Raw genomic sequence first — 15,800 nt, 5'->3', positions numbered from 1 at the left:
CCTCTCAGGTTTGGTGCTGGGATTGGCTTTTCTCTCTCTCTCTCTCTCTCTCTCTCTCTCTCTCTCTCTCTCTCTCTCTCTCTCTCTCTCTCTCTCCTCTCTCTCTCTCTCTCTCTCTCTCTCTCTCTCTCTCTCTCTCTCTCTCTCTCTCTCTCTCTCTCTCTCTCTCTCTCTCTCTCTCTCTCTCTCTACATTTGGCCACAGCAGCCAGACTTGTGCTTCTGAGACTCGATGTAGTCGTGTATCTGGAACTTGGGCTCATTCTGCTGCTGTGTCACTCTGTGTTTCAGCTCCCTGATGGAGAGAAGAGAGACACAGGAAGTTAGAAACGGAGGGGGTGGGTGTGTGAGATAGAGCACAGACAGGGCGAGCAAATCAAGAAAATGAGAAAGGAATAGAAAATGAAAAAAAGAGCGAGAGAGAAACAGCTACTGAGATTTAATCAAAAGGCCTCTGGCATGAATCATTGAATCTAACTTGCACTTAAAATACACACGGAGCTAGCAAATCATCCACATTACTTTCTTCCACAGCTCTGGGAACATGCTGTGCAATCAGTCATTTTTAGATGTAATAACAATCCTTTCTTTTATATCTCTGCCTTTCAATAAGAAAGGTGTGTGCGTAAGGCAGTCAATCAAGGGAGCCTCAAATGTGCAAAATCCCATTATAACAAGTCTACAGAGACAAACAAGAAATCAGTCAAAAACATGACAAGGGGACAAGAATCAGTTCGGCTTCACAAGTATAAAAAATGCTCAGAGAAGCCCAGAGTAAACGCTGAGTCTCCAACGAACAAACACTTTATGTGGAAGCAGTGTTTACTACTCCAGAAGCATGACCCAAACTAAAATGCACATTTATTTCATTTTGGCATTTTATACAATGGAGCAGTTGTTTTTTGTCAGATTTGTAGAAACACTTAATTTATCTCTGCAGAGGACTATTTAGAGAAGATGACGCCTTTGAAGCGTAAACACATTTGTTTTGGGTATTACTTGCAACGACAGAAAAGTGCAAATACGTTCTCTTATTACGTGTATTTGTTTTGTTTCTGCCCTTTCTTTCTGTCACTTTGCTTTATAGTATTTTTTTCTCATTAAGGCCTGTAGAGAAAGGTCTCTAGAGATTTTCCACCTGTCACTTTTTTTCTAGCATGCTGAAACCAAAACCAAGCAAAAACTGCTGTGAGGCCTCGCTTTAGAGCTAATGTCTCTGCAAACAAAATCAACGGCATCCTTCAGGGATTTCTCTCCTGTTGTGTATTATATTTAACCAGCTACATGCAGTGTGTTGTGGGGACAGGTAAGGAAATACACTGTATGGCTAAAAGTAAGGCATCCTACCCATATTTGATTGTTAAACATTTTATTCTAAAGCAACAGACATTAATATAAAAGACCTCCCATTAGATTTCATGACCTGGCTGCAGGGATTTGCTCCCATTCAGCCCTATATATAGCAAACTGAAAGCTGGTTCTGCACTCCAGGGGCTTGCACAGGCACACTGATGGCTCGTGTTGCTGGACATTTGTAGGAAAATGCAACGGAAATTCTGCATAACTCTTTAGAAGATACAAACAGTTGTATAAGGATCATCACCATGTTACTATTCACTGTCTTTTAGTTCTGCTTGACCAACTCTTGAGTGAAATATCTTGCTCTTTAGCTGCTAAATGCTCCACTATGTTCATCATGTTTGCAGCTGAATGCTGGAAACAATGCTGATGAGAGCAGTAAGAGTGCACGAAGCAGTAACAATTTGGGTCGGAAAGCCAAAACTAAGAGCTCAAAGGAACACTCTGTATAGTCGAGGAGAACTGCTGGGTCATTCGCTGAGCTACTACTTTAACATTACACTAAGTAATTTAATCCTCTGCTAATACAACAATCTTTATTAGTGCAGCTTTAACACTTACTTTGCTATGGCAAGAAAGGCAAGCTCCACATTGACCCCTGTCTTCGCACTGGTCTCCATAAAAGGTACACCATATTCCTAAGACGGAAAAACAATAGAAGGGTAAGTGGTGAGTGTGTTGTTGAGAATATGAGCACACTGAGCTGTCGTACATTACCTTTGCCAGCCTCTCTCCGTCCTCTGTCTTCACAACCCTCTCTGCAGCCATGTCTGACTGTAAAACAGCAGCAGGAAGAGAATGTAAGTTAAGGCGGAGGTGAAGGTTCTTAGATTCACCGTGCCATTTGCCACGGTGATGCAGCATCGTGTCAACCCCGCGTGTCCTCTTATCTGCCGCCAGCTGCAGAGCCAGAGCTCCTCGAGACTGATGAGATGTCAGAAACTCCACCTCGAGCAGAAAGAGCAGCTCTCCCACAGACTGATGCCGGCGGTCCTTCTGCTCTCACGGCAAATGATCTGAGCTGCTACTGTGTGACATCTCTGACCCTGGAGTCCTCTCTGACCACCAGAGGGAGCGTAGACATATATCAGCAATGACTGCTGGTTGCAATGAAACATTTTCTCTTTTCATCACCAGCAGCATTGTGGAGGAAATGGTTTAATGTAAGGGAAGCTTGAGGCAAGTGCCATGTCATTTTTGTGGCAGGTTTTGAATGCTTTCTTCCCAGTCGTTATCTTAAAATAACATTGGGTGATGGGCAAGGAATTAATGTGTACATTCTGAGGATCTGTAAATGGACTGACTTTATTCTCACCGCGGGGAAATTCTTCTCACAGACAAAAACATAAATCAATGAAGACACACAAACACAATTAAGTGTGCGTGTCGCTTGTAAATGTTAAAGCAAGTGAGAGTTTGCATTCACGCATGTGCTGCACAGTGGAGGCATTTCCTGGCTTTAAAGCATTCAAGTCTGTCTCAGTGTGATAAGAGTGTGTTAAAATTGTGCTCAGAGACCAGTTATCCTCCTGATCTTTTTTTATGTAACGCGTAAAAGGAAGCTTTGCTCACCTTGTTGCCGAGCAACATGATGACCACATCCTTCTGGGCATACTCATGTATTTCAGTCAGCCAAGCCTTTGAAAGTATAAAAGACAGACAGATACAGGGGAGGTAAAAGAAAGAGAGATTGGTCTGTAAACTAAACAAATACCACAAGTCTGCATTTTCGCTCTCCTCCTGAGCTGTGCATCATTACCATCCTCCAATCAATCATGGTGAGACCGACTCACTCTTCCTTGAACACTTTTACTGCTTTTCATTACTGACTGTGTCGCAAAGCAAATGATAACATCATGCCATTACCAAAGAGGGCTGTAAGAAATGTTGGAGGTGCTCACAGTACTTTGCATGTAAACAAACAGAGTGGTACGTTAAGCTTGAGAGGGTTTAGGAAGTGAAAATGAAGAGGGTGAGAAGAGAGAACAAGAAAGTGGGAGGGAACAGTAATTTGATACAGCCTTACCCTGATGTTGTCAAACGACGGCTTATTGGTGATATCATAAAGCAGCAGTAATGCTGTAAAAGGAAACAGAACACCTTTCTTGTTATCTGCACACTGTCTTATGCAACGCACACATCAACACCTACATTCACTCCCCACACACACACACACAGACACACACACACACAGAGCACAAGGAAGTGAAATATAAAAAGCAAAGGTTACCCTGGGCATCTCTGTAGTAGGCGTGCGTTACGCTTCGGAATCTCTCTTGGCCAGCTGTATCCCAGATCTGCGTAACAAAACCACATAATTGCACAGCAGCTCACATGGGAAAAGTGAAAATCCTGAACCATCTTTGCAACAAATCCTCCACAGCCAAGGACAAAGGAGAAACCATTATAGTCGACCATCATACTGCCCTACAAAGAAAAAATGCAGTAACTTGATATTTAGTCAAAATGTAGAATCTGCCTTGTTTTAACATAGAATAACCTTTAATATTTCAAAGAAAACTACAAAAAAATCAAACCAAACAGTTAAAGCTTGAGAGCTCAATTTAGCTTGTTCATGCTGTTCAAATAAGTTAGCCACAGCTAGCCACTAAAGCTAAACTTACTTTTATACACCTCTGGTTGTTTCAAGAAAATGAAATACATCTGAACAGATTAGTTTAATCTTTACCCATCTGGTTAAAGACAATAATAACGGCGAAACTAGTCATGCCAGAAGTAGCCTAGCTTGGCAGATGAGAAAACTGAGCATCCTGCAGCAATCCTTCACAGGCATAAATAAACCAGTACACTGCCTTACAAAACCAAATGTCTACATATGTACTCAAAATATAGTTAACACCAGTTTCTGACTTGTTGACGTTTGTTTATACATTTAATTCTTAAACCTTAAAACAACTGTGTTTGTTTCAAGAAAACAGCTAAAAACAAAAATCAGAGCGCTAACTGTTAGCTGCTGAAGCTACATTGACCACAATCAGTGCCGAATTCTACGTCAAATAGGCCTATGTAGACCCTAACAGTACCCCCTAACCCTGACCCTAACACTACCCCCTAACCCTGACCCTAACACTACCCCCTAACCCTGGCCCTAACACTACCCCCTAACCCTGACCCTAACACTATCCCCTAACCCTGACCCTAACACTACCCCCTAACCCTGACCCTAACACTACCCCCTAACCCTGACCCTAACACTATCCCCTAACCCTGACCCTAACACTATCCCCTAACCCTGACCCTAACACTAGCCCCTAACTCTGACCCTAACACTATCCCCTAACCCTGACCCTAACACTAGCCCCTAACTCTGACCCTAACACTACCCCCTAACCCTGACCCTAACACTAGCCCCTAACTCTGACCCTAACACTATCCCCTAACCCTGACCCTAACACTATCCCCTAACCCTAACACTATCCCCTAACCCTGACCCTAACACTATCCCCTAACCCTGACCCTAACACTACCCCCTAACCCTGACCCTAACTCTACCCCCTAACCCTGACCCTAACACTACCCCCTAACCCTGACCCTAACTCTACCCCCTAACCCTGACCCTAACACTACCCCCTAACCCTGACCCTGACTCTACCCCCTAACCCTGACCCTAACACTATCCCCTAACCCTGACCCTAACTCTACCCCCTAACCCTGACCCTAACACTACCCCCTAACCCTGACCCTAACTCTACCCCCTAACCCTGACCCTAACACTATCCCCTAACCCTGAATCTAACACTACCCCCTAACCCTGACCCTAACTCTACCCCCTAACCCTAACCCCAACACTATCCCCTAACCCTGAATCTAACACTACCCCCTAATCCTGAAAAATGCTTAATTAAATCAACGGAGGAAGAAGCTTATGCGAGTGGGGAACATAAGACCCGGGGAACATATGGATGACCCTGCTACATTGACTTGTTTCCTCTAAATGAAATACAGCCATTTTGTTTAACTTACATCTTGGTAGTTTACCAAAATTATACACAAATAAGCATGTGAATCTGGTCATAGAGAATAAAAACACCTATAGTCATGCTATAAGATAGGCTAACGAGCGTAGCTTAGTAAATTAGCAATAATTGCCTTCAGTTTTTAACTAATGGAGTTGGTGTGGTTAAGCTTCTTTCGAATCACATATTTAAATATATTCAATTATATATTAGGTAATTAGTAGGTCAAGGTAATTAAGTAGACGGGAAGCTGAACACCTTTTGTTTGCTGTTACTGTGTTTTCTTCATATTCCTTTAATTTTTCAAAAGACAGTGCATTTTTTGATCATATCTAAAACCTATAATACTAAAAAAAAATACATAAAAAGACGGTCTTCCATCCTATCGATCCGTTTATCCAGTCTCCCTGAAAACGTTAAACCCTTGAAACCTCTTCGCTCTGAGAAAAATGGTTAGAATGAATAAAAGGTCTAATCATGTTCAAGGCCAGTGAAGGAAAAATAATCCCAGGATTTACAGAAGCTGGCAGAGGAATCTGATTTTGGCACCTTCCACTCAGTGTTGAATGAACAGGTTATGATGATAGACTGTTATGTGCCTTAGATTAATAGCGTGCCACTGGCCCATAACCCTGCAGTCAATTTATATTTCTACAATATCAGAGACTTAGATTGGTTTGGGAACCCAACCAATGAGTCAAGTGAGTGCAAAGCCTATTTAGGCCGGGTCAACTGTTATTTGTAACTTACTTTACAGATTCTTTTTGATTGCTCTAACAGATGATTTAATGTTAAGGTCAATAGCTGCCAGAGGGAGGAGATGATCTGAAATGTTGACACTGCCTTACACAGGTAAAGGTGCACGGTCTCACCTGGAGTTTGACTTTCAGGTTGTCGACATCCACCACTTTATTCTGCAGACATGAGAAGAGCTGTGAGAGTCTGACAATCCACCATATGCTTAAAAGACTGGAGTGCTGTAAAAACAAACTGTACAGAAATGAATGACGAACATCACGGCGGACTAAAAAAAGCTCTGCAGAGACTCAGTGTGTGGTAAAAGAAACAAGACAACTAAAATTGGCTTTGAATGCTGGCAGAGAAAGTAATTTGCAACACCCACACAACAACAAGGTCCTGAGATTAGACTTAATTACACAACAGTGAGAAAAATGACTGTCAGGATAACAACTGACTCCCCCGTTAATTTCCTGCAGCTCCGTAGGTGCACCCTCTGATTTCCTGTAGAGAAAAGACAGGCTTAAAATAGTTAAGGCGAAAAAATGATTGTAAATGTTGTGACCGATTAATGTGTTGAGTTAAGAGTGAAGTGGAAATAAAGTTTACGGCAACATGCCTTAATTTAACATGCATGCTCCAACATGCGACAATAAAAGAACAGGTTCCCCCGTGCTCTGTTTCCTCTGAGCTGTTTTTGCTACAGCAACAAGTCAGCTCACAGCCGCATTTCAACCTTGCACAGCAAAAACCACCAAAGAGAGATGAAGGAAGTGTGACTAGCGTGTTCTGCAGCGTTTCCTCAATCATCTCATCACTTATTATCAGTGACAGGTCATCACAAACAGTTCCTGCCTTTCCCTGGGAACACACCAAAAAGGCGACCCAAAAGAAATGCAGACAGAGCTACACAGTGATAAAAGAAAACCTCTGCGATGAGTGCAACGCTAAATCTAACACCTGCTGAATCCTCTGCCTTGACAGAATGGACATGGTTCAACCCCTGCATTAGTTGCCATGGGTTTCCATTTTTCCCCTCAATTATGACGTGAGAGGAGCCTGCATGCTGAGTAACTGCTACAAGGAAGCGTGCCGAAAATAGACCGGCCATGTAACAAGCTGCCACAACAGCCTGCCTGCCTATCCAAGCACAGAGGACAACCTCAGCATACTGACTCAACTGCTCCTCTCAGATGACTCTTTCTCTGAGCTGCTTCGCCCCTTTTCATAAACACAAGGGAGAAAACGCTAATTGCAATGCTTACATTAAGAGCCATTCTTCTGAATGAATAGTGTGACACCATGTTATTTTTCCCAATGAATGTATGTGTAAAACGGTGTCAGTTCCCTTTTCAATGCATTTTTATGAATGGGTACTGGCCGCAGTACTTGTACCTTTCGCTTGAGCGGTGGCAACATGAAATGTTCATGCTTCTGAACAGACAATGTCCCCTATAGCTCTATCTGTCAGACATCCATTAAATTCTTTATTGTGTATACCGCCATCCGTAGAAGACAATGCATCACTCTGGCTAATGCAACACAATTTCCTCTTCAAACCACCCCTACTTGACTTGCCATTAGTGTGAGTGTTTTGCCTTGATTGGAGGGAAATGGGAGGTCGAAACACTCACTCCAGACAGCCTGTTTTCATGTTTATCCCTGCAGAAGAAGATGTACAGTAATAGTAATAATAGTAATAGTCTATCTGTGTGTGTCTGCGTGTGTGTGTGTGCGTGTGTGCGTGAGGTATATGTGTGACTAGGTAGGAGCCTGTCTGTCAGCAGTGTGACTCCTCCAGGACCGAGTTGAGCTGCAGCCAATCTCTCCGGGAGACAGAGACGTGGGCAGGCATCTGCCAAGACATTTATGAAGCTATCCACAGAGCCTGGCAGCACAAGTGGTCTGTGAACTTGATTTTTGCGAAGAGGTTTTGTACATTTGGTGCTATCATCGCAGGATGACGAAGTGTCCTGCACGGAAATAAGGTGTTAATTGGGCCACAATGAATCTAACAAGTGGATCCCTTGTTGCTTTGTAAATATCATCAGGTTGTTTTTCTCAGATGCTAAATGTGTCCTCATAATAGTAACAAGAATATAACATAAACACATAAATAACGGACATTATAATGAGCCATTCTGTGTGTTGACTGTTCAGCAGCATACTCTCTCTCACCCTAAAGTCTATTCCAACGGTGGCTATAAAGTTGCCTCCCAGAAATGCCCCATCTTTAAAGCGCACCAAGACGCACGTCTTCCCCACGGACGAGTCTCCCAGCAGCATCACCTAAAGAGCAAAGACCCAGCAGCAGAGAAGAGGGACAACAGGTTACATTGTGAGTGACAGCTTATTCACGATGGGAGGATAAGAATTACAATCCCTTCCCTGGAAGAGGAAATGAAAGCTGAAGGGACGTGTTGCATAAATTATTCTTTTTTTTGCAACTCGGTAAGGAAAAATATTTCACAACCGGGATCATGATGTTAGAGTCAGATGATGAGGTTGTGCAACATCTTATTTTGCTCAGATTGAAGTTTATATTTTTCTAGCAATTACAACTACAGACAGTGTTGTGATCCACTGTGTGTCTGAGCTGCCACCAACATGTGACACTCTATCCTGGAGAGAGGACTCCAGACGTTTTGAACCAATTCTCATCATTTTTCAAAGCTAATAATTACAACATCAGGATGAATGTACAATCTATCCAACATATTTATCCGCTTATAGCTGCAGACGAATAGTGTTCATAGATAACAAAGACATTAAACTTAAGTGTAACTTAATCTCTCCTCTGCAGGTCTTATTATAGGCGTTCTTGTGCAGCCTTTATAAATATTTAATAGGAGGGAGCAACAAGTACACCCTCAGCAAATAATTGTTTTATCAGTAAGGGCGGACAAAGCAACCTGGAGAGATCTAAAGGCTCAGAGAGACTTCTTCGTTATTCCAATCAAACAAACAGGTCTGTGCCTTAGTGTCAGTGGTCTGTTTAACACAGACAGACAAATAAACTGCAGGTTTTCTTTTTACTCATTATGCACGCTCTCCAGATGTGGAGTGTCTATTCGCGTTGTTGCTGCAGACAGTTGTTTTCTGTGTCAAAGCCACAGTAGCTACGTTATACACACCTGTTCCACCAGCAGCACCTCAAAGAGACACAAACAACAACCAAATAAAATGAACTGCACAAAACAAGACGGACATACACACCTTGAAGGCAATATCATAATACTCGTTAATAGACGCGCATCTCTCCAACACATATTTTGACGTTCCGTTTTGAGCCTGCTTGTCCGTCAACGATGTCTTTCTTGTGGACATCGCAATGTCAAGAAAAAGAGCGGCAGGCTAAAAGGAAGCCCAACTCACACACACACAAACACACACTCACACACGCGCGCGCACACACACACAGTTATCTCCCGAGATGAGTCCGAGAAAAGACGCGCACGGTGTCTACGAGGTCTCCGCCGCTCAGTCCCGGTCTCCGCCAGCCTCCAGCTCCTCTGCTCGCATTACTGCATGTGGCCACCAAATGATCACCAGGGGAGAGGGAGAGAGAGAGAGAGAGAGAGAGAGAGAGAGAGAGAGAGAGAGAGAGAGAGAGAGAGAGAGAGAGAGAGAGACTGTATAATCACACCTTAATATCACACTGTCAAAATACGGAAGCGGTGAGAACTTGAAAAAAACAATGAGCGCCTCTTCTGCGTATCCATCCACCAGTCAAGAGCGCGGTGATGACATTTCTGTGCATCCTGGCGTGGGCAGGCGGTTAACTGGGCACGTGAGTGTGAGGACCGACGGCTCCGACAGCACTGTGTTTTCATATGAGTGGAAACATCGGTCTCTCCAGCTGACATTGTTGTCCCCTAAAAAAAAACCCGCTGAGGGCGGGGGTCAAGCCAAGCGCGCGACGGCTGGCTCATCCGCCACAGGTGGTGCTCGATCATCAAGAGGGTGGGAGAGGAGAGCAGGGACCCGGAGAGGAGAGCAGGGACCCGGAGAGGAGAGCAGGGACCCGGAGAGGAGCAAAGAGGCTGAACTGTGACTCATTAGTTTTAATACACTCGGTATGCAATTATATGTAAACTGCAAATGATGCGTAAAATGGCACAAATTGTCCAGAAACATTTTTTCCAAGCATTACTTTAAGAATACATTATTATTATTATTATATTCCTTTAAGAATATCTATTTTTTTTAAATGCTGACCAGCCCAACTTATATTATAATACCATCATCATCCATATGCTTATTTATTTTGTAGCTTCTTTATGAACACATTTCTTTCTTTAACCTAGCAAACACTGATCCAGGTCTCTGATTTCAGGAACACATATATGTTTCTATAAATACCCAGAATCCCTTCATTTAGGTAGCATGTCATGCATCATGTCTAAGATGGTTTCACTGAGACTCTGAGCCTGCAGATGAATCGTTTCCTGCAGTGTTTGTCTCCCCCCAGTGTCCAAGTCAAGTCTCCACTCCTCTCCGGGGGTGACGGGACTTAATGACACATGGTCAGAGATCATTTGTGTTATATAACTGACATGCAATTTCTTGTCTAAACATATTAAATCATCACTCTGCCTCAGGGACAGCTTCGGGCAACATCTCAGCCCTCTGACATGAGCATAATGACGAAATGTGCCTTTGTAGAGGAAGCTGATTGAATGGTTGATTTCATTGTGAATGGGGTCAAAAACATTTACTGTTCCTGTATATTTGAGTGGCACTCACTGCTTTATTATTGGTGATGGTTAAATTTACTGAAGAGAAGTGAATCTAAAAAGAGGCCGACAAATCTTTAAATGTAAAAGGAGATTGTTTATCACAAGGTTAGATAAGAAATTGTATTTTCATCTTCTCTACACTTAAAGGGCATATACGCCCATTCTCAAATTTTATACATGTTATACCTATGTTGTCTAAGAAAGTGATAAAATATTACCAAACATGAACAACCCTCTCCCAAATCTAAACTCTGGAGGGCTAAAACTAAAATTGTGATGTCATTTAAGTGTAATTCCAGCGCAAAATCATTTTTTGGCACTTACATTCATCAAATAAGCCATTGAGACAGTTGTTTTCGTGAATTAACTATTAACGGAGAAATCCGGTTGAGTCGCTAACAGCCGGGCGTGGCTAACAGTGATTAGCTCGGGGGAAAGCATGGTGAAGGCATTAAAACGTCTTTTTTAACCACTAATACTGCTCAAAATAACAGCAGACCACTGCAGTAGCATGAGAGGAGTCCCTACACATAAAATTAACATAAGCTTAAATGAAGCAACCTTCACTGTACTGCCTCGAGCTAATCAGTGTTAGCCACGTCTGGCTGTTAGCGACTCTCCAGGATTTCTCCGTTAATAGTTTTTACACTAAAAAACTGTCTCGATGGCGTATTTGATGTATGTAGGTGCGGAAAATGACCATGGGAGGATTTTGTGCCGGAATTACACTTTAAGTCTAAAGTGTGGAGCTGCTCCATAGACAATGAATTGGGAGGTATATGGGGACATTTTCTGTTTCACAACGGAGAACACTACAGTAGAATAAAGACCATTTGACTTGATTATTACATCAATTAATAATATTGAGAGTAGTTCATGTTCATAAATATTGATTTAACTTTACTAAGCCATTGAAATAACATTGGATTTCTTAATTTAGGTGGTGTTTCCCCTTCAAGCCCCTTTATTTCGACCACCTGCGCCAAGCCCTATCAAAAATAAAGACGGGGGAATAAAGATCAAAGTCTGTCTTGACTTTAAATCCACACGTATGCAGCAGAGACTTATTTCTGCGGTGCGTGATGCTGCAGGGTTATTTGAAGCTTGGATCATACACTACCACAATCTTATGCTAATGTGAAATGACTGAGCCAATTTTATATGTTCTCATAGATTTCTGCGATTTCTGTCAGTGATGCTCAAATGGCAACGACGCAAAGTAATCACAGCTCAAAATTCATACATTAAATGAGCCATATACGTCTTTCTTGTTTGTCTCCTTGCCACAACGAGTGAAACCCACCTCCCATGTCACCAAGCATAAAATCCCTGGTTGAAAACAGCTTTGTTAAAAACATCCAGCAGCCAACAGCATGCTGTCATGACTTTCATTAGCAGTGCTGTCATGACACTCATTTAATCAAAGCAGTGGTATCATTAACCATAATAGTGCGCACACACACACACACACACACGCACACGCACACGCACACCCAAACACACGCAGGCACGCACGCACACACGCACATGCACACGCACGCACACAAAGTGTTAAGGATCGTAATTGATGCAGCAAGAAGATGCAACATCCCACACTGAACCACTGATTCATGCTGTACTTTACTGACACACAGACAGCAGAGAAACTGTCATGACTTCAGTACAAAACAGCTCATTTCTGCGACATGTCCTCCTCGTCACTCGGGGTGAAATCAACAGCATAACAAGGGTGGGAGGAGGGAGGAGAGAAAACATGCGAGGGAGGGTGTGTGTGTGTGTGTGTGTGTGTGTGTGTGTGTGTGCGTGTGTGTGTGTGTGTGTGTGTGTGTGTGGAGGACAGGAAGTGTGGACTCACTGTGAAACCGATGCCCACGGTGGCAGTGAAGGACCCCGGGATGAACTTGCCCTGGTCGAACTGAACCAGCAGAGAGGTCTTGCCCACTCCGCTGTCTCCCACGAGGATCGTCTGCAGAGAGAGTCACAGAGGGATGGGACATCATGTTTCCACTGCTGCTTCCTCAGCTTATCGCCTGAGGCCAGTACACTGTGTGTGGGCTGTGCAAATAGTGTAGGTTAGGCCTACTGTACGCGTCCATCTGTTGCGCAGTGCACAGCTCTGCGGTCTATAATGCAATGTGAGGACGTAATGCCTTCAAGAGGGAACGACAGTGTGCTGCTGTGAACTGGGAAGGTACGGGAGGATGTGTGCAGGTGTGGATTAAGGCAGCGGCTGACTTAGGCTGCAGCCTGGGGGCCCCACATGAGCATGGCCCCTGGTTTGGCCAGACTGTTTTTTAATTATCTAAATTTACTTCAGAGAAAAAAAACAGGCGTTACCCCTATTGGCCCATAACACAATAAACTAGAATTAAGATTAACATGGCCCACATCTGCCCAATCACCTATCCCAAAGGCCATGTGGTCAGGTTCATAAGGTCAATTTGGCTTTCAAACAATAAGTCAGTGCTATTGGAATTGGAAAGAATAGCGGCAAAAAAGGAAATATGAGAACAAAAACAGGTATATTCAGACAAAAACAGGTATATACAGATGATGTAAACATGTTCACACACAAAACACACACACACACACAAAAACAAATAGTCAATGACGGCGTGATAACTGTGCATTTCTAATGGCCGAGGGTGATGCGTCACCCCAGCAGGGATCTGCCGACTTGACACCACAGTGCTGGGTGTAGGCATCAATCGCCCTTATCCCCATGGTTATCGTCTCATTTGGGCTGCTGGAGGCGTGCATGCTGGAGCTCCTCAGTAGCAGATGCTTGCCTCTTTTATTGACATTTCTCAACCCCCCTCCTCCTCCAGCAGGCCGTCCCCGCTGCCTGCCTCTTATCTGCGGTCTCAAAGAGCCCACATGCCGTGCAGCATTACAGCATGGGGCGCACTGCAGCTCGCCATACGTTTACTTTCATCACTGACATCCACAAGTTCTGTACATGCGACTTTCCTCTCCCATTAAAAACATAACAGCGTGAGAGCAGTTTGAGCAGAAATACAGGATGAAAATCAGAGACTACACGGTGCTTTAAAGTGGATGTTTGCAGAGCTCTCTTTGTGGATGTAGACTTCTAAAATGCTGATTAAGAAAACAATCTTCATGCTAGAAATACAGATAAAAGACAAGAAAATCCAGTAAATGCATGGTGACCTTTCCAAACAAAGCTTACAGGATATAAACAATATAAGATGCTATTGTTTCATTTTAGAATAACAGACATTAAGAGACATGTTGTGAGAGGGTACAAGCGCCGACTGGCCCTAAAGTACAAACGATGCAGACGAGAGGCAAACCGCTGTGTGTATGAACCACACTGTGTTTGTGCCGTGTTTAGCTGGCCAGTGAAATCAACATATTACTATTTCATGCCTCCTTCATCAAATTTTGATGCTGCCGTGTAAACGTTGTGAACGACAAATGCTGCTGGAGAACAGAGCAGCACCCGGAAGCACACGTGGGACTGAATGTAAGGATGGAGTAAGGATGGAGATGGGGGTGGAGGTGGGAGGTTAACTGTGGCAAGGGCCCTATAGCTGGTTTAGAGATGCAGAATACGGTATGTCTCCATGGCAACATGAGATTTCTCATTGTTTGCATTCATCAAGAGCGAGCCCCAGAGAGTTCTCATGATGAGCAGTTACCATATAAGTGCCAAATGGAAACCCAAGACGCTCATACTGTATGTGTCCAATGAATCCAGTGGATGGTAACACCGTCACAAGTACCCACCCTTAATGTGAGATTTTATTATTTTTCAATTATAAAGCAGGTTGAGGTGTTTTATACGTACTGTGAAAGTATCATAACACCCAATCTACAGAGAAATGCACACAGCCTGTAGTACTATAGTACACTGTACAGTATAGTTGTGACAGTGTCGTTACTGTTATTCTCTCGCTGCATTGGCGGTGCAGAAACGCTGAGATCGTAGATGCAGAGGACTGAAATGCTGACCAATCAGAGAAGAACAGGCCTTTTCAGACAGAGGATGAATACAGGTTTATTCATACAGTCAGTATAAGAAAAATATTGTGTTTTTGAACATTAAAGCATGTAAACATGTTCTAGTAGAAACCCAAAAAACAAGTATGAACCTGAATAGGCGCATTAGATGTCCACTTTAAGAATATCATCATATCATTAAACTCATCACACAGAGTCAATAAATAAATAAATAAATGCATTTTTACAAGTATTTTACAGTTCTAGTACTTCTTTTAGGATTAATTGAATGACCTTGCCAGATATATATGTTGTCCACAGATTCAGGGTGATTAACATGCCCTTGTTCAGATGTTTCTATAATTCTTTGTCCTTTAAAACTGTCGATAAATCTCAAGTTTATAATTTAAGAAAAAGCCAGGCTTTTCTCTAAAATACGTGGATTCTCCAGGACAGCAGAAAAAGAAAGCAGGATGTCTTTGCTTTCATGTTTCCCATCCATTCAGCCGATGTCTTTAAACGCTGATAACTTTACATTAAGCTACATTAAGAATAATGATTGAACTTAAAAGAAACGGTACAGAAAATCCAATCCTTTCATGTATATGAACTTCTTTCTTGTCTAACAATGAGCAGTTCTTTCATGATTTTGGTATACAGTGTATTCTTGAAGACATTTCTTATTGCACATTATCAGAGAGTAATAAAAGGACTTATTGGGTATTTAAAGAACCATTTTAGCCTACAGAAAGTGGAGCTGTATGTAGTATGCTGCGTAGTTTCTGGCAGGCTGTGACTCAGTAAAACAACAAATATAAACAGGAATGTGATTACTGAGCAGGTAGGAGTTTGTTCTAGCATCACACACAATACACAACTTATTTTTCAAACACTGAACCACGGAGTCACTGAGGTTCTCGAAGCTTATAAAGGGATCAAATCATTAAAGCAGCTGCGGTTTTAAATAAAAAGACTTCAGCCCACAGACTGTAGAAGCATCACGCACATCTGTGCTTTTGATTCTG

The 15,800-nt window shown here is 42.8% G+C and overlaps 1 protein-coding gene across 2 annotated transcripts; it reads right to left on the bottom strand.

Moving 5' to 3' along the window:
- Nucleotides 1-115: 115 nt before the first annotated feature.
- Nucleotides 116-9,579, bottom strand: LOC310959689 (ras-related protein Rab-37). Of its 2 annotated transcripts, XM_083931138.1 has the most exons (9): nt 9,290-9,579; nt 8,252-8,362; nt 6,208-6,249; nt 3,589-3,655; nt 3,385-3,437; nt 2,931-2,996; nt 2,076-2,132; nt 1,920-1,996; nt 116-294 (listed from the first exon to the last, which is right to left on the bottom strand). In XM_083931138.1, exons 1-9 carry the CDS (start codon nt 9,398-9,400, stop codon nt 189-191), a joined length of 690 nt encoding a protein of 229 aa, XP_083787264.1. In that variant the 5' UTR covers nt 9,401-9,579; the 3' UTR covers nt 116-188. The 2 variants fall into 2 exon arrangements, with proteins under 2 accessions (XP_083787264.1, XP_083787265.1); XM_083931139.1 differs by lacking the exon at nt 8,252-8,362.
- Nucleotides 9,580-15,800: the final 6,221 nt, after the last annotated feature.

Source organism: Echiichthys vipera (assembly GCF_963691815.1).
Source record: "Echiichthys vipera genome assembly, chromosome: 17".
Lineage (NCBI taxonomy): Eukaryota > Metazoa > Chordata > Actinopteri > Perciformes > Trachinidae > Echiichthys > Echiichthys vipera.
This window is presented reverse-complemented; position numbering and strand designations above follow the sequence as displayed.

Bases quoted from the DNA above. Each gene is read 5' to 3' on its own strand.
- LOC310959689 (XM_083931138.1), bottom strand. From the start codon at position 9,400: ATGTCCACAAGAAAGACATCGTTGACGGACAAGCAGGCTCAAAACGGA. The intron at 2,133-2,930 runs GTGAGCAAAGCT...GCTGTTTTACAG, and splicing joins TCATGTTGCTCGGCAACAAG to TCAGACATGGCTGCAGAGAG. The intron at 295-1,919 runs GTAAGTGTTAAA...TCTCTCCATCAG, and splicing joins GCCTTTCTTGCCATAGCAAA to GGAGCTGAAACACAGAGTGA.